This window comes from Poecilia reticulata, linkage group LG21 (genome assembly GCF_000633615.1).
Source record: "Poecilia reticulata strain Guanapo linkage group LG21, Guppy_female_1.0+MT, whole genome shotgun sequence".
NCBI lineage: Eukaryota > Metazoa > Chordata > Actinopteri > Cyprinodontiformes > Poeciliidae > Poecilia > Poecilia reticulata.
In genome coordinates this window covers 13,470,873-13,493,523 of record NC_024351.1, presented here as the reverse complement: position 1 = coordinate 13,493,523, position 22,651 = coordinate 13,470,873, and the positions used below count along the sequence as shown (strand labels likewise).

At 38.8% G+C, this 22,651-nt stretch overlaps 4 protein-coding genes across 9 annotated transcripts in view; 1 reads left to right on the top strand and 3 right to left on the bottom strand.

Annotated features, from left to right (window-relative positions):
- The window catches only part of eya4 (EYA transcriptional coactivator and phosphatase 4), a 48,934-nt gene extending 45,560 nt beyond the window's left edge, over nt 1-3,374 (top strand). For 3 of the 5 annotated variants that reach the window (XM_008397952.2, XM_008397954.2, XM_008397955.2), the window contains 2 exons: nt 666-766; nt 2,732-3,374. In XM_008397952.2, coding sequence (XP_008396174.1) covers nt 666-766; nt 2,732-2,812 — 182 coding nt within the window. In that variant the 3' untranslated portion in view covers nt 2,813-3,374. Of the gene's footprint in view, nt 1-483; nt 585-665; nt 767-2,731 lie in introns of all 5 variants that reach the window. The other 2 variants (XR_532460.2, XM_008397953.2) reach the window with 2 other exon arrangements.
- Nucleotides 3,375-3,629: 255 nt separating this feature from the next.
- On the bottom strand, nt 3,630-7,138 carry rps12 (ribosomal protein S12). Its single transcript, XM_008397951.2, has 6 exons — nt 7,080-7,138; nt 6,909-6,955; nt 5,360-5,476; nt 4,441-4,543; nt 4,078-4,179; nt 3,630-3,717 (listed from the first exon to the last, which is right to left on the bottom strand). The coding sequence occupies exons 1-6, from the start codon at nt 7,116-7,118 to the stop codon at nt 3,655-3,657; spliced, it is 471 nt and encodes a 156-aa protein (XP_008396173.2). The 5' UTR covers nt 7,119-7,138; the 3' UTR covers nt 3,630-3,654.
- A 728-nt stretch (nt 7,139-7,866) lies between these two features.
- LOC103457658 (SH3 domain-binding glutamic acid-rich-like protein 3) lies at nt 7,867-10,041 on the bottom strand. The gene is made up of 3 exons (XM_008397950.2): nt 9,878-10,041; nt 9,553-9,720; nt 7,867-8,158 (listed from the first exon to the last, which is right to left on the bottom strand). The coding sequence occupies exons 1-3, from the start codon at nt 9,917-9,919 to the stop codon at nt 8,096-8,098; spliced, it is 273 nt and encodes a 90-aa protein (XP_008396172.2). The 5' UTR covers nt 9,920-10,041; the 3' UTR covers nt 7,867-8,095.
- Nucleotides 10,042-10,625: 584 nt separating this feature from the next.
- Nucleotides 10,626-20,747, bottom strand: LOC103457657 (scavenger receptor cysteine-rich type 1 protein M130-like). Of its 2 annotated transcripts, none has more exons than XM_008397949.2 (17): nt 20,542-20,747; nt 19,804-19,866; nt 19,577-19,603; nt 19,123-19,434; nt 17,662-17,955; nt 17,228-17,542; nt 16,845-17,135; nt 16,010-16,324; nt 15,595-15,894; nt 15,179-15,487; nt 14,628-14,942; nt 13,847-14,155; nt 13,471-13,764; nt 13,037-13,372; nt 12,836-12,943; nt 12,181-12,262; nt 10,626-11,405 (listed from the first exon to the last, which is right to left on the bottom strand). In XM_008397949.2, the coding sequence occupies exons 2-17, from the start codon at nt 19,838-19,840 to the stop codon at nt 11,255-11,257; spliced, it is 3,795 nt and encodes a 1,264-aa protein (XP_008396171.1). In that variant the 5' UTR covers nt 19,841-19,866; nt 20,542-20,747; the 3' UTR covers nt 10,626-11,254. The 2 variants fall into 2 exon arrangements, with proteins under 2 accessions (XP_008396171.1, XP_008396169.1); XM_008397947.2 differs by lacking the exon at nt 20,542-20,747 and adding an exon at nt 20,026-20,495.
- Nucleotides 20,748-22,651: the final 1,904 nt, after the last annotated feature.

Genomic DNA, 22,651 nt, shown 5'->3' with positions numbered 1-22,651 from the left:
AGAGAGAGAGAGAGAGAGAGTTCAAAGGAGACGAGTACAGAGTTTAATAATCTACACTTTCTTTGAGTGAGAAGGCTAAACAAAACCCCAAGATGAATATTTTTAAGTGGAGAGAAAATAAGAAGAGTAGAAAATAATTTGGGGAAAAAGCAAAAATAATATGACGGTGAGACGAGACTGAAGAAGAAAAGTTGTGTAAATAAGGCAATAATTCCACACTGGATGTTCATTCTGTTAATTAAGGTATAAATTCCAAAGATGAGTGACAAAATCACGGTGAAGTCAGCTAAAACCCAGTACCGGTGTGTTCAGTTGCTAATTTTTATGTTTCCTAATTGATAAAAAACCCCCCAAAAAAACAGCATCGTATGAAAAAAAGACGCTTTTCTTTAATCTATGTATCTGGATGCATCCTTCCTGTGTTTCTTTTTACATCTATCTAAACAAATGAAAAACCTGTGAAAGCCGTCTGTTTGTCTCCAGGCAAAGAGAGCTGTTTTGAGCGTATAGTCTCCCGCTTTGGCACTAACATTACATATGTTGTGATTGGCGATGGGAAGGATGAAGAGCATGCCGCCAGCCAGGTAAACAAACAGCTTCTGAGCTTTGACCCCTCTGACCATGTTACCCTCCTTCCTTCCCCCTTGTTCATTTGTTTTTTGCAGGAAAAGAGAGTTGCTTTGAGCGCATAATGCAAAGGTTTGGCAGGAAAGTAGTGTATGTTGTAATTGGGGACGGTGTGGAAGAGGAACAGGCGGCCAAAAAGGTAATGGAACCGCAACCTTACCGCGTGCTCCCTCCAATCCGCCAACTCTGCACAGCGTGAGCTGATTGGACAAAACCTGCCTTTCTTTGCTGCAGCGGTTTTTGTGTTGGTCTCTGACTTTCTCTGGTCGACTGGCTTCTTTGTTTGACAGTGTGCTGGGATAACTTCATTGCAACTGTTAAAGAGTGAATACTGAAGAGCAAAGCTTGGCTAATTGAGTATGCTTTGGCGCTTTCGGCAAGAAACTGGTTTACAGTCTTAAAAGCAACACGAGTCAGAAATGCAAGCACGTCCAATGAAGTTAAGAGTTTACCAAGCAGGCCTGAACAGACAAGTAATTCAATTTATTACTAAATTACTTGTTTGCGTCATTGTGCTTAAAGGCAAAACATACAGAGAAACGCATTGCTACAGCCTGGTTTTGCTAATTGCAGTTAGGCAACTGGCGTACGAAGCAACTGGCAAAATCTACAGCTTTTTCATTTTGAAACGAGAATGCAACCTACTCACATCTGCGAATGCGCTGGAATAAACCAAAAACTTCTCAAACTTGTGTTATTTTATCAACGTAAGAAAAGTAAAAAATGTACTCGTTTATATTGTTTCTTAACTCTAACATTCATCACGTGATGATAAAGATTGGGAATATCTTAACTGCAGCTGTAGAAATAAATGTTGCTTCTTTAAGTAAAAACTTTCAGATCATGAATGTTCTGAGTGTATGTTCAGGATTAAAACACCATGGCGTTTTAATCGATGTCGTACCGTGAACGTGCCGACCACTGCCCGGTGCTTGTAGCGTCACAAACTATATTTTTAAGTTAACGTTTTGGAACATGTTTCTGGTCAAAATTTAAGTGACCGCCTGCCCAAGTATACACAGCAGCCAAGCTTTGAACATGCGTGTTTATGCTGCTTTTGTTCCAGTGATGTAATGCGTTTGACTTCTGCTGTAATTTACCACAATAAGGAATTACTAGTAAAAAAAAACAACCCATTTTGTTAGTACTGGTTTACTCTAGTTAAATTAGAGATGTTTTCTTTTTTGAATAAAAATCCATCCAGCTTGAGATTTTATTTGTGATGCTTGGAGCTGGGATTGTTTTAAAGACCGGGTTGTTTTCTTGTCACTTCTCTTTTTTTTTTTAAAGTTAGAATTAAGACACTCCCACAGTTTCCAGTGTCTTGGAAATTCAGTGGTTCTGTTTTCAACATGAAGTCGTGTGCAGTCAAGATTTGGTTTCCACTCAGTTGCTGAAAGCTAAAAGCCTCTAATGAGCATAAAACTTTAATGTATAGTGCTTATAGGTTTTTAAAAAAATACCTGTAGGATTGTGTTATTTGCTGGATTTTATGCTTGAGAACAGAAGCTAGTATGATTTCTGTTTCCTATTAGGTGAAGGAATCAACCATCTTATAGGGCATACCCTGACCATTCAATACTCAAGTTATTAAATAAACAGTGTCAATTTAAATAAAATAGAAAATGCATCCAATAAATGTATAATTTCAATGATGCATTGATCTCTATGTCTTATTAAATATTGAATTTCTAATTAAAATGTTTATGCACCGTTAAAAGCACAGATTTCAGAATTTTAGTTCCTTTCTGAAGCAGCACATCAATTTATTTTGTCAGCCTTAACCATCAAAAGCAGCAAGCGAGCCATAAAAGTTTAAGTTTTAGAGTGCAGCACAGAAAAATACAAAATTATTTTAAGTTATACATTCGCGTTAATATTTCTGGCTCCTCGCCATCCGTCAAAACTAGTTTCGAGTAACTCCCCGAGCAGAAGGTGACAAGCACATTTCCCACTAATGTTAGTGCTGCATGGGTTTTTGTTTGTGGTGCCATCGCATAGCAAGCAGCTCCAAGCTACAGTAGCGTAGCTTGCATGAGTTGAGGTGGTGGTAAGCAGCCATGGAAACGGCTTCTGGTTTTAACCTTGTGCGTCTGCTTCACAGCACAACATGCCTTTCTGGAGGATATCCAGTCACTCTGACCTGCTGGCATTACACCAAGCACTGGAGTTCGAATACCTGTAAACTACCACGGCGAAATGGACTCATGCAATGTTGATGGAAACAAGCAGCCTTCTTTTGTACAACTATTTAAGAACACGTTAGACTGCAATGGTTTGATCTCTCTTTCTCCTGTCTTTTTGAACGTCTGGATTGATGAACTCTAAACAGTCTTAAGTTGAAGGTGATAAGGAAGCCCTGTTCAGCCCTCCTGCTATGGATCTATATATGTAAAAAAAAAATTAAAAAAGTGAAGTTTTGTTCATGCAGCTTAACTGGAAACCCAAGGATGAAGACTTCCTGGGATGTTCCTGTTCAAGATCCCTTTTTTTTTTCCCAGCACACAGAGCGAAAGGAAGACGTCTCACCTGGATGTACCTTCCCCTGAAAATTATTAATCTGAAGGAATCTCTGTAGAGTCCATAATGTATAATGGGGGACATGTTTTTCTAAGGTTTTCTTCCTGGCGGTTAACTTGCTATTAAAAATGCAATCTGTGGTAAAAACTTATGTAAATTATTTCCAATAAATTTCAAGGACAGTGGATGTTTTGGGTTTTGTCAGAAATTAAATTGTAAGGATTTGATCTCTGGGTCTGGTTTCTTTTTTTAAATTTGTGATTCTGAATGCCTCCTTTCCTAAGCAACACAACAGCATTCAAGTGACAAAACACGACACCCTCAATAATGTAATAAGCATTTCAAAGTAAGATCTTTGAATTATGATCAGAGCATGTAACCCTGGACATGGATCCAGTGCAGTTCTATGTAGACGATGCTTGACATACAGCAACCAGTCTGTAAGTGCCAAGAAGAGTTGGAAGTAAAACACCAGAGGCAAATTCATTTCCACATTTTATTAACATCTCACTTCTTGGATTTGAAGTATTCTTCAATCACATCCTTGGCTTGAGACTCTTTGCCGTAATCCTGCACAGAAAACAAGAACTAAGTTGGTGTTGCATTTCCACGGTGAATTAAGCTTCAACAGCTGCAGGCATACACGAGACGTTAACAGTACTGCTGCATCGTACAGCGCATGTCGCCATTTAAAGGGACCCCAGATATCACAGCGAGATGATGGGGCTCGTACTGTGGCTTTTATCTCGCCAGTAATCAGACAGCTGCATAGCATAATGCACAGCACCTTCACTTGACTGGCTGACCTCATCTAATGCCTTCTGGACTTTACAATACGCTAGATCTTTACACTCGTAGGCTTAACAATACTTTACACACAAATTTAAGCAAAGAACTCCTTTTTCATCAACAAAGAAACCAAGCCTTTACCTTGACGACAACGCAGCTGCAGCCCACCACCTTGCGGGGTTTTCCTTCGCGGTCGATCTTGCAAAGTCCGACCCACTCGCCGAGCTTCTTGTTGTCGTCAACCTACGAAATAATAAATGGCGACATAGTCACACGACGGGAATAAACGTCAGCTTATCGGTTTCCATATTGTACAAAGAAATCCAAGTAATGATGAAATAAAAGCCATGTGTACTGGACTGCATCTCAGATCAAAATTGGGTAACAAAGGCAATCTCCTCACAGGGTTCAGTAGAGGGAGCCAAGTTGTCATCACTGACACAGAAGTACCTTTCACAAAACATGGAAGAATCCAACATCTGCCTCGATAAACCAATCGCTTACCTTGATCAGGTTGATCTGATGTTCGGCGCACAGGGCCTCCACCAGCTTGACGTACATGGGCTCGTCACAGTTGGCAGCCAGAACGCAGAGATGGGCCTGACGTCTGCAAAAAGCAGAAGAGTATTACTAAGATGTAAGAAGGCATAAAAACAAAAATGGCACATATGACATGGGGTGACAACACTTTCCATGTTAGGAAAAGAACAAAAGCAGCTAATCATTGCAGCACTAAAGAGCAAAAGTCTTGTCAGAAAATTCTAGATTAATCAATCAAATTTTATTTGTATAGCACATTTCAGCAGCAAGGCATTTCAAAGTGCTTTGCATCCTAAACAAAAACACAAAGCCATGCAACATAGAATCAACAATCAAAACATTACATTAAGTCAAGTGCCAGGTTAAATGTAGTTCTTTGCCAAAGGAGGGTGGGGGCATGAAGGAATATCAAAGCAAATGTAATTGGAGCAAAACAGCCTGAAACAGGCTCGTCACTGATTGATAGAGGTCCCACGATTTTCTGTGACAGAAACACTTTTGTGCGATCAAATCCTGGCAGGATGAGATGTAACTACACGCTGTGTGCTGGACTGCATCTCAGACAGAATTTGGGTAACAGAGGCAATCTCCTCACAAAGTTCAGTAGAGGGAGCCAAGTTATCATCACTGATACAGCAGCACAATTCCTTAAACTCTACCATCTGAAATATCTGCCACGCTTCAGCAAATAAAACTTTTCTTTGGATATCTGACCTTCACTGTCAGCTCTGGAAAAGCCAAGCTACAACACCCCTGCTTACACATTCTATCCAAGCATTGTTTTTATGACATGGCTTAAGGTTTTAGGATAATCTTTTTTTTTTTTTTAAGTAGGCTGATACAGAATTTTTTTTGTGCCATTTCCTAAGGCGTTTCCACTCACTTGTCCAGAGCCTTGGCAGCCTCACGGATTCCACGTGCAAGGCCGTCGTGGATGAGTGCGGTCTTCAGCACTTCGGGGAGAGCGGTGTTGACATCCATCACACCTCCGGCAGCAGTGCTATCAAGAAGAAGAAAGCTTTTTTTTTTGTTTTTTTTTAAAGTATCTTCAACTTCACGTTTGAGAAATTTGCGCGTTACTGAGCTTCTAGCACATCAGACGGAAAATCTCACTCATTGTAGAGTGAAGGGGTATCCGACAAAGAACTGAATCATCACTTAAGCAGAGCTCAGAAAAGCTTAAGTCTTAAGACCCACTGGACCTTAAACGCTGGCACTGGAGCACATTTTATTTGTTTTTCCTATTTACAGTTAGCTTACAGCCATCAGAACATAAAAAGCAAAAATAATCTACGCTAATTACAGAAGGAACAAGAAATTAAACGTGGATTAATTTTCATTTAGATGGACAGCCTGTCGACAGGTCAGTCAAATCTCAGAAAATGATTTTTTTTCTTTTTTTTGGCAAACACTAGGTGCACCGTTTACACTTCCAGTCCCAGTGATGCGTTTCAAATAAAGAAGAGACAGTACACTACACACACAGATTTTGTTTGTAAAGCTAGCTGTGCTTCTTGTATAAGATGAAGCAAATGTCACAATGTTAACTCCATCATTTGTTGTAGGATTACAGCAAGTGCTGTTAAAAGTCACCCGATACGGCCTCACAAGACCCAATAAGTCAATTCATTCTATGATAAATTAAAAACACTCTTCATTCTTTCTCTCCATCAAAAGTTATTTAGAGAGACTTCCCAATTTGTATTTGTTGTTTCTGCTTTGCTTGGATATTTAAAATGTCTTCCAGTTCCAGTGTTAAACATTCACTAGAATTATTTAGTGTTTAAATGTTGAACTTGCATTGTTATGCCATTACCACTGTACTAGTGGTAAAACAACAATGGTATCGTGTTTTGTTTTGTTTTTTACCAGGATAAAAACCAATTAAGACTGATTTTTTTTTTTGAGAGAGAATCCTGGCGTAACAGCAGCAACAAATACAATCCCGGAATGATTCCAAAATCTTCTGGGACAATTTATCACCCAGCAACATTTGTTATCGTAACGGGCAGAGTATGAAAAACAGTTTTATGATTATGAATGAATATCCAGTAAGTCGCATAACGAGTATCCACCCATCTGTCCCCTTATTGTTTATGGATTGCAACTTCATTTGTTCATAGAGGGTTAATTTAAAGGCACCCTAATCTTAAATACCTCCCTCTGTAAACCTTGTATCCGCATTTAAGTCATTCTTTTCAAACAGATCCCATCAGACTTGTATGTAATTCTGAATGTACATCTCAGCTTTGCCAGCCTCGTAGCTTGTGCCAAGCGTCATTCGAAGCTTTAAACCTATGAGAATACACGCAGCTTCTCAAAGCTTTAGCTATACATCTCCTTATTGTTTAATAGTCGGGTCTTATGAGTCCAACTACTTATATTCTCCATTTCCAAACGCACTGGTTAGCTGAAAGCAGCGTCATGCTCACCCTTCCTCGGCCATTGTAGATTTGCGATGGATGGCGAACTTAAAGTTCTGCAATATATTGGAGACATAAAAGTAGAGTTATTATTCATCATAAACAGTAAGGTCTGATTCAATAAAAACTTAAGATGTTTGATTATTTGTGCAGATTGTGTCAGCAGTGAGTCAAACGCACCAAATCCTCCTCTCGGGTAGCGGGTAAAGAGGACGTCATAAAGCTGCGACATTGGTTTAATACCGGCAGGGTGATGATGGGAATTCCGAATCTTTTTGTGATCCGCATCATTTGGCTCTGTTCATCAATATTGACCGACTTTCTCTGTACTTCCAAACTGATCATTAACCATTGCCCCTCTCTCTTTACTCTACATGTTGCTTTAAAGCAATGATTTTATATTTATTAGATATGTCAAAACTGCATCATTAAGGGTCATGTACCAAATGTGAGTCACTTCCCGTTACTGAATGGGTTTGATCAGCAGGCTCGTTCTGGAACAATACAAAAGCATGGAATATGTTTGCTTGTTGTACTTTCTGTTAAGAGCATTTTTTTCTCGTCTTTTTTCAATAATTATTTGCAAATTTTAGAAAACATTCTATTCAATTGTGAAAACATTTCATCTGACATTCGTAAAAATGTCGTTATAAAATCTCCAGAATGTTTGTCTTTCTTCTTTCAGTAGGCTGAAAGTATTGAAAAAAAGTACTTAAAAACATTTTTATATTTAACAATTACATTTTTAATAAATTCAATAAAAACCAAGTTTCCTTTAAGCTTTTTGGCATGTTTTAAGTAAGTTTTAAAAAATGTGTTCAAAACAGAACATCTCCCTCACCTTTTGTAGTTCTGTTGCTCAAAAGGTTGTAAATAATGCCTTGTAATGTTGGCTGATTACTGTAGAGTGAAATTATATGACTGAAGTAAGAAATAACTACAAACATAAATGAGCATAACACATAAATCAAACAGTTTGGAGACACTTTATTTCACTTTTACAACATTCAAAAATGTGCTGCTACCCCAAAAACCCGTATGTTTTTTTCAAAAGACTACCCATCTTGGCATCTTGAAGCAATAAAGCACACCGTATGGCACATAGATGAGCAAAAAGATATTATTTCATAATAGTTTGTGCAGCTAATTCCATTAGTATATTCCCAAAAGTCCCACATTGATGCTGAGTATTCCCTTTATAGCTTGAGGAACTTCTCAAGTTCTTCATTCTCAATCGCTTCATTGAATGCATCAATGTCCTGGGGAGAAAAGGGAAAAAAAAAGTGCTGATCAAAAGTTTAGTTTGAGATGACAGAATCAAGAGAAAAAACATAAAGACAGATGGTTGCAAGTTATTTCATTGTTTACAGCACAGGAAGAAGAATGTGACGTACTAGCATACTCTCCTAATATCTCCTAATAGCTTGTATACAATGTTTCATATTTATTAAAGCAATTTTCTACACGACTACTGGTAACAAGTGCATCACAGTTATCAGCTGAAAGGATTCACACAAACATTTTTCATTAATTTCTGAGTTCTGTGAGCATATTTGGATAAATAAAAATGTTAGACTTTTATTTTGCTAGACTACTCCACCAAAGCTGTTTTCTTTCAAACTACATTTCTTGCAAAAGCAAGTTTAAGGGATGAGAAAAATAAGACTAAGTTACTTTTTTTTTTCTTTAAACAAAAAATGTTTAATCAATTCCGACTCTTGGGTGCTTTTATTTCTCTGAGAACAATTTTATGGAAGATCAAGAACATCAGTTATGGTTTAGTTAATAATGAAGTCTGATTGTACAAAATTTGAAGGTTGTGTGTGGGTGCAAATACTGTACTGTTGGACTATTTGTGGAAACTTTATTCCATGCTAAGTGAAAAAAAAAAACAAGCCGGAAAGAAATGTGATTTGGAGTCTTGCCCCAAAACACATTGGAGCAAGACTGCAGTGCGCTTGACAAGTTGAAACTTGACAAGTTTCAACTCCTTAAAACACACCGATGTGGTTTTACACAACTGGATTCATCTTATTATAATAAAAATGTTTCATTGACCCCCTATGAGTTTGTACTGGGTAAGAGTCTTATCTTGTCATGTGAAATGGGCCATGTGGGTAGTTGAAGTCGTGCACCCTATATATATATTTAAACATCGTATTTATCTGTCCTTTGCATTTACATTACACATTTTATATTGTTGTTATTATGCATGTGCATGCAACTTGGAAGTTTTCACACACTGTGCTGCAGTACAAGTTTGGGGTGATAGAAAGAGAAGCTTGCATAAGGTGCCATTCAGACAAGAACTGCTACTGCTGAGGAGGTAATTCAACCATTTGATTCATGTGTAACGCATCACGAACAGATCAAAAGCTATGGCAGAAAATAATATCTGTGGAATTCCAAAATAAAATGAGAACTGGTTCTTCTTTGTGGGCTATTTTCTTTTAGAATTATAGTAGTGTCTGTGAAGCCACAAGGATGATTCATACAGCAAATATTTATTTAGTCCGTATGTCCACACCCTACTGTGCTGCAAGGATTTATTAAGTGCGGTGCATGTGGCAAACCTTCACATTTAAATCTTTTTTTTAAATTCACCTCATTCTTCCTAACTCTTATCACTGTTACAGGATTAATAAAAACTTACTCCACAGTATGCATCTCCGTTGAATATCTGTGGAGGAAGTGCAGTTGGATTGTTTGCCTTCTTCCTCATTAAAGTCTTGTCCTCAGAGTTCTGCGTAATGTCCACTTGTTTGAAGGCGATTTTCTTTGAAGTGAGGACAGAGATGATCCGTTCTTGATTTTTCTTCATCTGGAAAGAAAAGCATTTCATCAGTCAGTAGTGGTCGAGTGTGCCCATGCAGTGGTTTGAGATTGTCTACACATGCAAAAAACAGTGAACACCGTGCCTCACTGTACTTTCTGCTGCAAAAATAATAATGGAAAAAAACAAAGACTGGATACTGTACCTCCAGAGAACCGCTCACACTGGCCATGTACACCGTCAACATGTCTGCTATTCCAAAAGCAAAACACCGACGTGGACAAAAACTGAGGTTTTCAGAGAGAAACCACCCTGAGAATGTTGCAGTATGCTGTCTGAAGGTATGTGGGCTTGCTGAAGCAGCAAACAAGGTGAACAGGTCTGGACTGAGTTTACCTCCCTGCATGGACACACCCACTCGTCGGACAGTGTTCAAGTCAAGGCCTGTCCCTGTCATTAGCAAAGCCACTCAAGAATGCACACACCCACACAGAAACACACCTTTAAAATCCCCGAACAGCAGGAAAACTACAACTACAACTACTGGAACTTAAGAGTTACAAACATTTTTTTTTTTTTACTTTCTATTATTAGCACCTTACTCATTAAGTACAATGAATTGATTTGAATATTTCCAGTTTAAAATCCACCATATGCAACACTGCACAAGTCATGCCCAGTGGTGGTTTCAGGTTTTGGATACGGGTGAAAACACCTTTTGTTTTTGCTTGCTCACGAGTAACTGCAGGAATATATGTTGATAACAAAACGTCATATCCAAACAGAGTGGAAGTAAGCTAGCATTAGCCCGTTGATTCTGGAGACTCAAAGCATTGTTTACTGGAAGCTCTTAACCCTTACGTCCCTAATAAGGAAGTTCATTACAAATACATTTTAATGCAGTGTCTAGTATGTTTTGAGTAACTGTTCATTGATTGTGAAGACACGCATGATCAAAGTCAATTCTCTTTTCAAAGCAAAACTTTATTAATCAGTCACACTTTACAAAAAAGCAAATTACTGAGAAACACCCAAAAACGTCTTTATTCAAGGTGATTAAGACCTTCAACTCATCCTTGCACCAAATAGCATTATGATTTACCTTATCTTTAAAAATTACCACAGGAATTTGAATGAAAATAATTGTTTCTGACTAAATGAGCTATATTGCATGAGAGATCAGAACTATAATTTATCTGTGCAAACAATGAGCAGTTGTTCATTGCTTGCACTTATCATTAAAGCAAATGATAAGGCTTACATCATTCAACTGTAAAATAAAAACTAAAAATTACTTTTCAAAAAATACACGTAAAAACACAACTAAGTTCCCCATTTCCTTTAGAACTTGTAAGGAGCCACTACACACCACCAAAAGGTCAAATGCTGGTTCCTGATAGGTGGGTGTTCTAACAAATAAGTTTGCTCTGAAGTCTCAGAACATTAAGACACCAGGGTTGGTGTTTTCAACAACGTATAAAGAAATTAAACACCGCCTCTCAGCTTGATGTTGTGTTGCTTTGGAAAAAAAAGTAGTAGGCCTGGGTTGGATGGTACTGCTGGTTGAACCATTAAGGATCCATTAAGGATCAACCAGTGGTTCACGCTCGTAACAGACTCTTCCTGCCAAATCTTCTGGGACATTTTCCTCGGTGCTCTCAAACTCAAGGTTGTTGTTCACTCTTTTCATGCTGTCGTGTTGTCCTCTATCGTACAACTGGTTGGTACGTTCCCTAAAAATGAGGAAGACCGATAAGATTGGGATGATGTCACCACATAACATAGTTTCCAAACTGTTTGACCTCAAATCAGTGACAGCAACTTTTTGTGACAGCTAACAGAGGCGCAGACTCAGGTAATACCAACCTGATGAAATCACAAAAGACTTGGAACTTTTACACTAATAACTCATTTGGACTTGAGTCATTTGACTTTAAAATACTTGATATCTTTCACCCAACAGAAAGTGCATTACAATAGAGCAGCGGATGGTGCCTAGTGATGTGACCATGGCTTGGCATGCAGTCCACCCTGCTGCTGGTCATACACAAATGACCAGAATCTACCCCCCGTTGCAGTGCAGGCACTGAATCCTCTTAGTTCATTATCTTCTGCATCTAAAGAAGTCAAAGTTGGTAGAGAGCTGGTCTCTTCCAGCGATATCAAAGACGTGTTTGTTCTTTTCTGGGGGGTTTTCTGTAATTTTTAGCCAAAGCACAAAAAACTGAAAACGGCCATATATTGTTGTTATAGTTAGAAAACATTTGCAAACACCTGTCCTAAATAAAATTTAGCACAACCAATTGCCATCTGAACAGTTTTTTTATTTCAACAAATAAATAGCATCTACCTATTTATCTCCCTATATATTCTTTTTTTTTTTTTTTTTTACAAAATGCATCATGGGTTTTTAGAGAGTGAATATAAAAGAACACAGCATCAGGGTAAGGAGCGCATAAAAGAGGAAGTTGTGGAGAAGTTAGTGAGACAGCTGCGGATTATCCTCACCTTTCATCGAGCGCCCCGTTGCCTCTGTCGTCCAGCTCTTGTTTTTTGGTTTCTAACCTGTTGTTAAACTGAACCATGATAACTAAAAAAGAAAGCACAACATCATGGTCAACTGAGAACCAGTTCTCGTTTTCACATAAAGTCATGGATTACTCAGTTTTTACTTTATATCAAACAAGCCTTTCTTGTTTTAGGTCATTTAGAATTGCCAAAATGTATATATTTGCTAAAAGACACAACAACGACAGAAATAATTTATTGGAGATTTATCGCTAATTTCAAAGTCAGACGTTTACATTCGGAGTGATTACTTTCTCTTTCAACAATAACTTCTGATAGGTTAACTAAAACATTTCAGTTAATTGGCACACACAGACACTTGTGGATGTATTTTAAAGTTATAATTTTGGTAATTTGAGGCTTGATCTGATTTAACCTTAGACTGTGAAAAAAAAAGAATGTATGTATTTGGTGTATGCAGTGTGTTACAATTAAAAAAATATCTATTACGCCCTGCTGATAAGAGCTGTAATACACAGCAACATCCAAATGACAAACTCTACAAGTTTTCAAACATAGATGAGTGATAAAGGCCCAATGGACCACTGCACAATTTAGTATTCGATAAACATTAACAATAAAACAGGAATCTTACCAGCGCCTCGCCATTTCTTTCTCCAAACAAAGAAACCAATGGCCAACAAGACAAGCAGTATCACTAACACACTCACAACAGCTGCAACAACTGATGAAGAGGTGGTCGCTGCAAAAATAAAAACATGTGTTGGAAGAAAAACGGACGACAAACAAAAACATGACGGAAGTAAAGTAATTATTTCTTTATGTCAAATGTTACCGAGTACAGTGAGTTTGAGGGTCTTGGAGGGAGAGGAACAGAAGGGAATTGATGAGATGTTAACAGCGTAGACACAAGCATAGTCTCCTTGGTCTTTAAAATCTATTTCTGGGAATTCAAAGTACGCCATGTAGAAAATGCTGTGTCCAAACGCCGGTATGGCCTCGGTGATATTTTTGTCAGACCTGCTCAGGTAGAAGACGCCACCAGAAAACTTGGAATGAATCGAGCAGGTTATGGACAAGGCGCTTCCTTTGGTGATGGATAGTTTAACAGGACTGTAGATCACCGTCTGATGAGCAGATGTCAGAGAGATGCTGGGTGTCCCCAACATTACTGCAAGATAAAGACACATTTTCTTTTAGATTTCATGATAATATAAATATAAATATGAATTTATAGTATGAAGTATGAAGAAACTTTTTTTTTTTTACCTTTAACAGACAGATCAGCTGTATTTCCTTGAGGATAATAAATAATTTGATCTGCCAGTTTCTTATGATATTCACAGAAGTATGACCCATTTAGGTTGAACTCTGCTTGAGGGAAGACAAAGGTGGCTGCCTCATGGTCTGAGAATTTTTCCTTAGTAAATGACCCTTGAGTCTTTTTTAGCACAAAAGTCCCACCCAAGTGTTCTGTTGCCACGGTGCACGTGATTTCCACTTTCTCACCCCAGAGGACGTCTGCAGAAGGACTCAAAGTGATCTGGGGCTTTTGTAGATCACCTGAAATGCGGTTGCAGAACCACAAAAGTTCAAATAGGGAAGAAAAATGAATTCTAAATTCAAAGTGAACCTGGTTCCTTACCTAAACAGATGACGCCAGCATCTTCACCATGCCCACAGTTGTTTTCTCCAAAACCGCGGTGTTCACAGTGCGTAAGTGCGACTTCTTGGCCTGTACACTCCACGTTGTCCAGCCATATCGGACCGGAGCCTCTACCAAAATGTGCACTAGTGGGGGCCGAGACTGCATGACCGCAACCAATCTGTCTGCACACCACATCAGCATTGCTCATTTGCCAGTCGTCATCGCACACGGTTCCCCACTGGCCTTTGTAGAAGACCTCCACTCGGCCAGAGCACTGGCCTGAGCCGCCAACCAACCGCACCTGGGCTGCATGAAAACAGAAAAACATCCTGTACAAACCAAATGGACACCCAAAGAGACACAACTTTACAAACAAACCATGATCAAACCTGTCACAGGTAAATAAATCAATAAAACCCATTAAAATCTACTTTCATACCATAAGTAACGATTAAAGATCTAAACTCAGGTTTCATTGTGTTTGCCGTAGCTTTAATATAGATTAAAATCAAACTCAGAACCTCTTTTATCACAGTCCTCATTCCACGTCTAAAAAAGCTAAAAATAAAAATGTCAAGAAAACGAAAGGACATTTCGCAAGACAATTATGAGACATAGGCAAAAAAAAAAAACACCAGCTGTCCTGACCTTTCTACTGCTCAAAATGACAGGGTCGTCCCATCATGCAAACAAGGGCAAAAAACCAGCGAATGGTCTTCTGCTTGGTATTTTTGGATGAAAATATCATAAAACATGAAGCTATCTATAAAATCCTTACCTGCACATACAGCCCCAGCGTCACGTTCATGTCCACATGTTGACCTTCTAAAGCCATTTGCTGAGCATTTTTGAAGAGAAGTCAGGTTGCCGAAACACGAATCACTCGCCTCCACTACAGTTCCATTGCCCTGACCAAACTGTGCAGCACCAGGAGCGTTCAAAGTGTGGCCACACTCTAGCAACTGGCATATCACCTCGGCCTTACTTTCCGTCCAGGCTGCATCGCAAACTGTTTGCCATGTTTCACCATGACGGATCTCAACCCTTCCAGAACACTCGTCCTTGCCTTTAGCCAACCGGACCTCTAAACTCCCTGTGAAGACAAAGTCATGCAAAGATGTAGCCATGCAGCGCACAATATCTAATCAAGAGTAAAAAAAAAAAAAATGTCTGGTATTTTTAATGTGCACTACATGCAGGAGACAAGAACCTCCAGATGTATTTACTGAGGAATCTTCAACCACAATGTCATAATGAGAAAAAAAACAAAACCAAGGAAACAAACTATGTTATTTTTTTGGTTTTTTTCTCGCTTTTTTTATTACTCACCTGTGCAAATCACACCAGCTTTAGCAGTTGTGTTGCATGTTCTGTCTCTATATGGTCTTTGTGGGCACTGGGAAAGAGTAGACTCCCTTCCACTGCATTCAATTTGATCAATCCAGGTCTGTCCCGACCCGAGGCCATACTCTGTCATTTTGGTAATCTTATGAGCCCTGTCGCAGTTCAGCTGTCTGCACACAACCGTTGCATCGTTAATGTCCCAGGATTCCCCACACACAGTCCCCCACTGGCCTTTGTCAAAAAACTCCACTCTTCCAGCACAACGATGGGGCCCGTCAGATAACTTCACATTTCCTGGAAATTACAGGCGACATACAGGGGTCAGATCAGAAAATTACAAAATTTCGTGCAAATTAACGTTTCATTGAGATAGTTTGTTAAAAATTTGACACGCCACATACCAGAGCATTGGACTGATGCCTCTTCAATACGATCGTTTCTGTTTCTTGTGTACTCTCTCACCGTGCATTGAGTGACGGAGCGCTCCGTACCACTACAACTCATCTTTAAGCCTCTGAGTTCTCCACTTTCCCCAAATGATCCTGAGGCCTTGACAGCATCTCCACAATTCATATCTCTGCACACCACGGCAGCTTCATTTATGCCAAAGTTGACATTGTATACTGATGACCAGTGGCCCCCGTTGTAGACTTCAACCCTGCCAGAGCAGGTGTCAGTGCCATTTATCAGCCTAAGGTTAGCTAAAAAAACAAACAAAAAAAACAAAAAAACAAGAGCTTTCTAGGTGATCTGACCACTTAAAATTTTGATGATCACACCTCTGAAACATAGGATAAAAGATGATAGCATAGATACCTGAACAAATCACCCCAGCATCTTCCCCATGGCCACAGTTATTTTCTCCGAAAGGAGGTCGGCGGCAATGCAAAAGGGACGACTCGTTGCCGAAGCAGCTAACGTCATCGAGCCAGATGTCTCCCTGGCCTTGACCAAAGTAGGCTGAAGTTTTAGCTGTCTGAGCGGTTCCACAGTCCAGGGCTCTGCACACCACCTGAGCATCTCTGATGTCCCACTCGTCATCACACACCGTTCCCCACTGGCCATCATGCAGAACCTCCACTCTACCAGAGCATCGGTCAGTGCCGTTAACAACCCTAATTGGAGGATTACCTGAAGAAAAGTCATATTTGAAGTACAAAAGAGTTATTGATTGCCAGATCAGAGAACAATTTAGTGTAGCACTTATTATATTTGATTAGTACTCTTTTCAAAGGCATGATGGCTACAAAACTTTGGAATCTGCATTGCACCAAAATAATGGGCATACCAATTTATCTCTCAAAGCAAATATACATTCCTAAGCTAGTATTATTTATTGGCTTCACAAAACAATATGATGCAAAAGGTACAAAATAGTTATGTTACATAAATAAGTGAGAACTATATTTACCTTAGTCTACTCTGTACTATGTTCACAACTGTACTAATGTATAATTAAAATCAAAGTTAATTAGCAAATACAATGTGGCACAGTGACATGAAGATGGCTTGCAATGGATAAGAAAAATTAAAAATTAACCACTAAAGAGCCTTTTTATGAACTGGTTCAACATGGAAACTTAAATGCTTTGTTTTTCCTTATTAAAAATATGGAGAGATACATATTGTTTTTACAAATAGTTTGTCTTACCTGCACATGCGATAGAAATACCTTCACATCTCCCGACGTGTTCGTCCACCACACACTGACTGATGGAGCTCACGTTACCAGAGCATCTACTTATAAACCCCGCCAGCGGGCTGTCACCAAAAGTGAAGACGTCTTGGTTTTTCTTTGGAGTTCCACAACTGAGTTCTTTACAGAGCACTGTAGCCTCTGTCCCACCCCAACTGTTGCTGCAGATCTTTCCCCAGCGACCATTGTGGAAGACCTCTACTCTGCCAGAGCAGCTGTCGGTCCCGTTAATCAATCTCACGTTCTCTGGTAAGTGAGCAGTTAAAGAGGTTCGTGTCAGATTTATGTAAAACGACTTGTGCATATATCAGTGGCAAAAATATTAGAGCACGTGTCACCTGAGCAAACAACGCCAGCATCTTCATGGTGGTCGCAGTCATGCTCTCCAAAACCTCTGTGTGGGCAGTCAGAGAGGGACTTCTCATGACCAGTGCAGTCTATATCATCCAACCAGACCTGGTCCTGCCCTCTTCCATAGAAGGCCTTGTACTTGACAGCAAGAGCATTCCCACAGTTCATCTCTCGGCATGTTACAGCTGCTTCCTGCATGCCCCATTTGTCATCACAAACGGTTCCCCATTGTCCCTCATAGTACACTTCTACGCGGCCGGAACATCGATTAGTCCCGTTTACTAGCCGGATTGGCTTGCTGTCTGTGAAGTTTCGGAAAGGAAATCGAGATATTTCCATCCAAGCATGTGACAAAAATACAATGTTCAGCGTTAAAGTTGAAGTAAATTAGTGTGTGATGTGAGTTATGTGTTTGACTTACTCATGCAGGAGATGGTAGCATCAATGCAGGTTTCTCTGAAGTCTTGCATCACGCAGTTGTTGATGGAGGTCTCGTTCCCCACACAGCTCGCTTTGACACCATGCAGGCCCTGTCCCTCTCCAAAGTACTGCGTCGCAGCCTGGACAACAGGTGAGCCACAGCTGATCTCCCGGCACACCACGTCTGCTTCTTCCTTACCCCAGTCACTGCTGCACACTCGTTTCCACTGGCCATCTTGGAAGAGCTCCACTCTGCCATTGCAACGACTGGTTCCGTTGAGAATCCGAATATGTTCTAAAACAACAGACAGTGATCAGTATAACATAACAGGAAAGCTTGAAAGGGGGCGGGGGGCAGATAATCTCATCCACCACTCAAATCAATGACAATAAAAACAAACAAAAACCAATAATAATAATAATTTAGTCATAAAAGGCTTTGGAGTAGATGTTCTTCATTTTTACCCATTTTCCCATTTTGCAGTGCAAGATGAAGCATTCTGCAAATGTACTTTCGGTTTACTGCAAGGCATGTCAATTTACTCCAATAAATATCTGAAATAGGTCACTTATTGTTGTTTTTGTTTAGTGAGAGATCCTAATCTGTCATGTTTTATAAGAGCCTCAACGAGGATCAGAACCAAATAAGTGAAAGGACGATGTATATTATTTTCAGAAATAATAATGTACAATTAATAATTTTTAAGATTAGCACTTTTATGTCAAGTCATTAAAATACATTGCACAGAGTCGTCGCAGCTCACAGAATACGCCTAGTACACCCTAATATGTATTAACCCTTGTGCGTGCGAGGACTGAGGCAAATGATACGAGTTTTACATGTGGGGTCGGTTGGACTCCATTTGTAAACACAACGGTTAAAAAAATGAAATACTGATAATAGTTTTTGTTTCATTGTTTCATTCTATACCCCACATTGGCCACTCTGATTGCCCTGGTGAATTTGGTGCAGAAAGAAACGCCACTGTTGAGATTGGATTAAGAAAAATCTTGATGATGAAACTGTGCAAAACTTGCCACACAGCAGCAATATGGGCTCTTGGGACCCTGGATGATTTTCCCTGCTCATTTGATTTGATATTCAGACAGTTTTTAAGTATTTAAAAGTCTAGATTTGTAATAAGAGGTAGAAGATCAGGGTCCATGCTTCAACAAACCTGAACGATACATCTTTACCCAGATAGTGTGTCTACTGATAAGCATAGTTCCACCGGTTTGATTTTGACCTTGTTCACTTTGAACTCATTTAAGTTCAAAGTGAACTTAAATTCTGAAAGTACATTTACGATTATAGTCTTGTAACATTTGCACACATTTTACAAACGTGCTTCTTTTAACTCTGGTTTTAAAAAGCACATACATTTATTTTCCCAGATAATAAGTACGGGCTCTAATTTAATGTATGACGCAACTCAAGTATAGTGAGTAATATCAGACTTACCAGAGCATATGACTCCAGCATCTTCACTATGCCCGCAGTTATTAATCCCAAAAGGCTTGTGCTGACACTTGGTAATGGAGGTCTCTTTCCCAGTACACTGCACATCATCCAACCAGATCTCATTTGCGCCTTCTCCAAAGAACGCGCTTTTCTTGGCCTCCATAACCACGCCACAGTTTAACTCTCGGCACACCACCTCAGCATTAGCAACGCTCCAGTGATCATCACACACGGTTCCCCAGACGTCGTCATGGTAGAGCTCCACTCTGCCAGCGCAACGTGAAGGTCCAACAAGCCTAATTTTATCACATTCTGGAAATGAAATGTAGCCAATTTAAAATAAAATAATAATAATAATAATAATAATTTAAAAAAGCAATGGACAAAGACAGCCAAGAGGCCTCTTTAACAAAATGGACATAGATATCCAGCCATGTGCTCGGAGTTTACTGACCTGTAAGTAGAGGTAAGCTCAGCAGACCTGAAGGGCAATTACATATAGTTTAAATTATGTGTGATGTTGTGAAGATCTACAACAAGCGTCAATAAAAAAAGTGCTCCCACGTGAAATCCGTCAAAATTTCACGTGGGAGCAAGAAATGCTTTGCTGATGTAATTGTAAGAGAAATCATTTCACCAAAGATGAACAGAAAGTATGTGTCCAGAAAAACAGAATCTCACCTGCAATTAAAAGGAAACGAAAATGCTGACTTTCCATATTAGGTCCTCGGAGAAGGCCAAATTCTGCAAAAGGTACAGAAAATTTAAGTAAAAAAGAGGAAGTTATTGTTCCCTCTACAATGATGGTTACATGTTACAAATTTTGGACTGAAATAAGAGCCTTTTGGATACTATATCGTTATTTCTCGTTTCTCGAAAGGATAAAGTACGTTCACTTCTTACCTGAATGTCCAAATATTATCTCCCACTACTTAAAAATTAATAAACAAACAGAAAACGTGTTTGTGTCGCAGGGTGTGCGCGCCATGCGGATCCCTTTGAATAAAATGGACTGTGTGGACTTGAACTGCAAACTGGAACATGTTGACATTTTGATCAATCATTAAAGATGGAACATGACAGGGGATTTCATTTTGTTTTTACACCACACATAAAAAAAAAAAGATCTAACACTCAACGTGAACAGAACACCTTTCAATATGCGTTACTTTTAGAAAGCAAGTGTGCAATATATTAGCTTTATTATTATTATTTTATATTTTTAGAGATGATGAAATAATGTGTCAAAAGATTCAGAGGAAAACATCCAACATCAAAAGGAAGCGTGTTTGAGAACAAATGTCGAGCGAGCTTGACTTCTGACCATGTTACGTTATTCCTGTCTTATCATTTTTAGATGTTCCAACTTAATAAATTATAATGTGGCTGTTTTTAAAAAATAAAATAAAATTCTCTTACCTTGCAGGCTTGATGCAGCCTCTCTTTAAACAAGAACAGAAAAATAATGAAAACTTGGCCTCTAGCAGCCCCTCACTTTCACAAGCACTTGACATTCAGGAACTAGCTCCTGCCCACCATCTTTTATAACGCTTCAAGCCTGGATGCAAAACATTTCCTATTATGAAACTCTGCTTCTCTGTGATCAGCGCAATTATTCATTTCCTTGTACAAACCAATTTTTTTCTTCCACAAATGTTCAGCAAAGCAAAACAGCACTGCTAAGTGTAACAGAGCTGCACCTTCCGGAGCATGTTCGATAATACAAGACACTACTTTACAGTTGTAATTTCTAGTAGACCGACACAAATTGATGTATGACTGCAAGGTGACAGGAAAGTGACAATAGAAGTAAAAAATATTTGTGATGTAACCAGAAAAAAGTCCTAAAAGTGTGGCATATAACACTGATAAATAGCATCCTCACAAACATGACAAACATGTGATATACTGTGCAACAAAAACTGTACAAAGTTCTGAAACTGGTCATGTCCTGTGTTTGGCAAACAGACTCATACAGTTTTAATTACCAAAAGATGTTTAAAATTAGATTGAACATCTAGTTAAAATTTCAGGGAGGCCGGATATGGGGGCCGGGGTGTGTGGAGGGTGAAGGAAGGGGGCAATCTGTGCTCAGATGTATTGCAAAAGTGTATTTGTCTATTCAGCATTTTGAGTCAACTGACTTCGGCTATTTTTGCTCACCATAATTTCCTTTACTGAGAATCTGCACAACTTCTCCTTATTACTGTTTTCATAGTGCACACTCTTATAGGCATTTCAAAAAGTGCACTTGATTCTTCGTGTCTAATTACTGATTTACTTGTGAATAATAGACTAATTTAGCTACCATGCAAATGGTAGTAAATTAGTTTTGCAAATACGCAGTTTATTTGGCAGCAGTGAACGAGGAGGACATAATGACTGGCAAAAATGAGCAAGTGATATGCAATGATTTCTCTTCAAAATGAAAACTTCAAATGGGGCAGAAGTGTTGGCCTTAAAAATGAAGACAAAATGACTGAAAGAACACGGCCACATAAGTATTCAAAGTAACTGCGACATTGACAAAAGTTCTAAAAAAATGAGTAATTTAGTCATTTATATATATATATATATATATATATATATATATATATATTTCTTTTATTTTTTCGCATCAGCAATGCATCCACAAGGTAGCTGCACAATCGGTGTGAGAGAAGAAGATGCGGAAGGTAGAGCTACATGAAGACAGATGACTCACCGTGGCAACCCTTAAGGAGAAAAGCCCAGAGAAAAAATGATTTCTGCATAAGTTTATGTTGTGGAAGGCCAACAAAACGTGTTATTTTGAGGACAAAGTGCTTCTACTGCAACCATTAACAATGCCAGCATGCCAAATAAATTCACGAGCGTCTCGAGAAAACTTTGTGACCATAACGAGGTACAAAATTTATATCTCATTAAGGCAATATATAATCTCTTTTAAGTCAGGAAGGTTATAACTGAAAAACAGCAACATGTCTTGGGACTTTTAAATGTCTTTTAGAAGAAAGAAAGCGTGAAGAAGGAAAGTCACAGTGAGCCCCTTCATCTTTTTAACCAGTCGTAATAAAAAGTGTAATTTTAAGGTGAGAAATTTTGTTATGAGACACACTCATCTAGTTTTAAGAAAAAGAAGGATTCTGCAAAAAGTAAGAGAACTGATTTTTGTGAAAAAGAATTTGGCATTTCTTAATGAAAGGCTGTTCTTACTAAATATTTACTAATATAAAGGGTTAAATTATTACTTATATTTTTAGTGTGAGATTATGCCAAGGAAATAAAAGACAAAGAAATACTTGCTTTTTTGTAAATGGTGAAAGGTCATATCTTAAACATTATGAGCCATTAAAGCTCTTTTTTCACTGGTGCGCGACTAAATTAGAAATTCACACACACGCACACACACACACTGATTATTTAGATTACTAATAAATATACACAGGATTTTAAAAAAAACACACACAAAGACTCTAAACTGCCTGAACGACATCACAACAATATGAGACTTAATGAATCTATGTAGCCTTTTCTACATCTGGTTAGT

What these genes read in the sequence shown, in the direction of transcription:
- rps12 (XM_008397951.2), bottom strand. Translation starts at nt 7,118, where the DNA reads ATGACGTCCTCTTTACCCGCTACCCGAGAGGAGGATTTG. An exon ending in TCTACAATGGCCGAGGAAGG is followed by an intron (nt 5,477 to 6,908) that starts GTGAGCATGACG and finishes TCTTCTTGATAG; the next exon opens with CACTGCTGCCGGAGGTGTGA. An exon ending in ATCAGATCAACCTGATCAAG is followed by an intron (nt 4,180 to 4,440) that starts GTAAGCGATTGG and finishes ATTATTTCGTAG; the next exon opens with GTTGACGACAACAAGAAGCT.
- LOC103457657 (XM_008397949.2), bottom strand. Translation starts at nt 19,840, where the DNA reads ATGGAAAGTCAGCATTTTCGTTTCCTTTTAATTGCAG. An exon ending in GGCATCAGTCCAATGCTCTG is followed by an intron (nt 15,488 to 15,594) that starts GTATGTGGCGTG and finishes TGTAATTTCCAG; the next exon opens with GAAATGTGAAGTTATCTGAC. An exon ending in CGCTGGGGCTGTATGTGCAG is followed by an intron (nt 14,156 to 14,627) that starts GTAAGGATTTTA and finishes GTTTTCATGCAG; the next exon opens with CCCAGGTGCGGTTGGTTGGC.
- LOC103457658 (XM_008397950.2), bottom strand. Translation starts at nt 9,919, where the DNA reads ATGTTGACGGTGTACATGGCCAGTGTGAGCGGTTCTCTGGAG. An exon ending in GTGTGAGCGGTTCTCTGGAG is followed by an intron (nt 9,721 to 9,877) that starts GTACAGTATCCA and finishes TTTTCTTTCCAG; the next exon opens with ATGAAGAAAAATCAAGAACG. An exon ending in ACGGAGATGCATACTGTGGA is followed by an intron (nt 8,159 to 9,552) that starts GTAAGTTTTTAT and finishes TTTTCTCCCCAG; the next exon opens with GACATTGATGCATTCAATGA.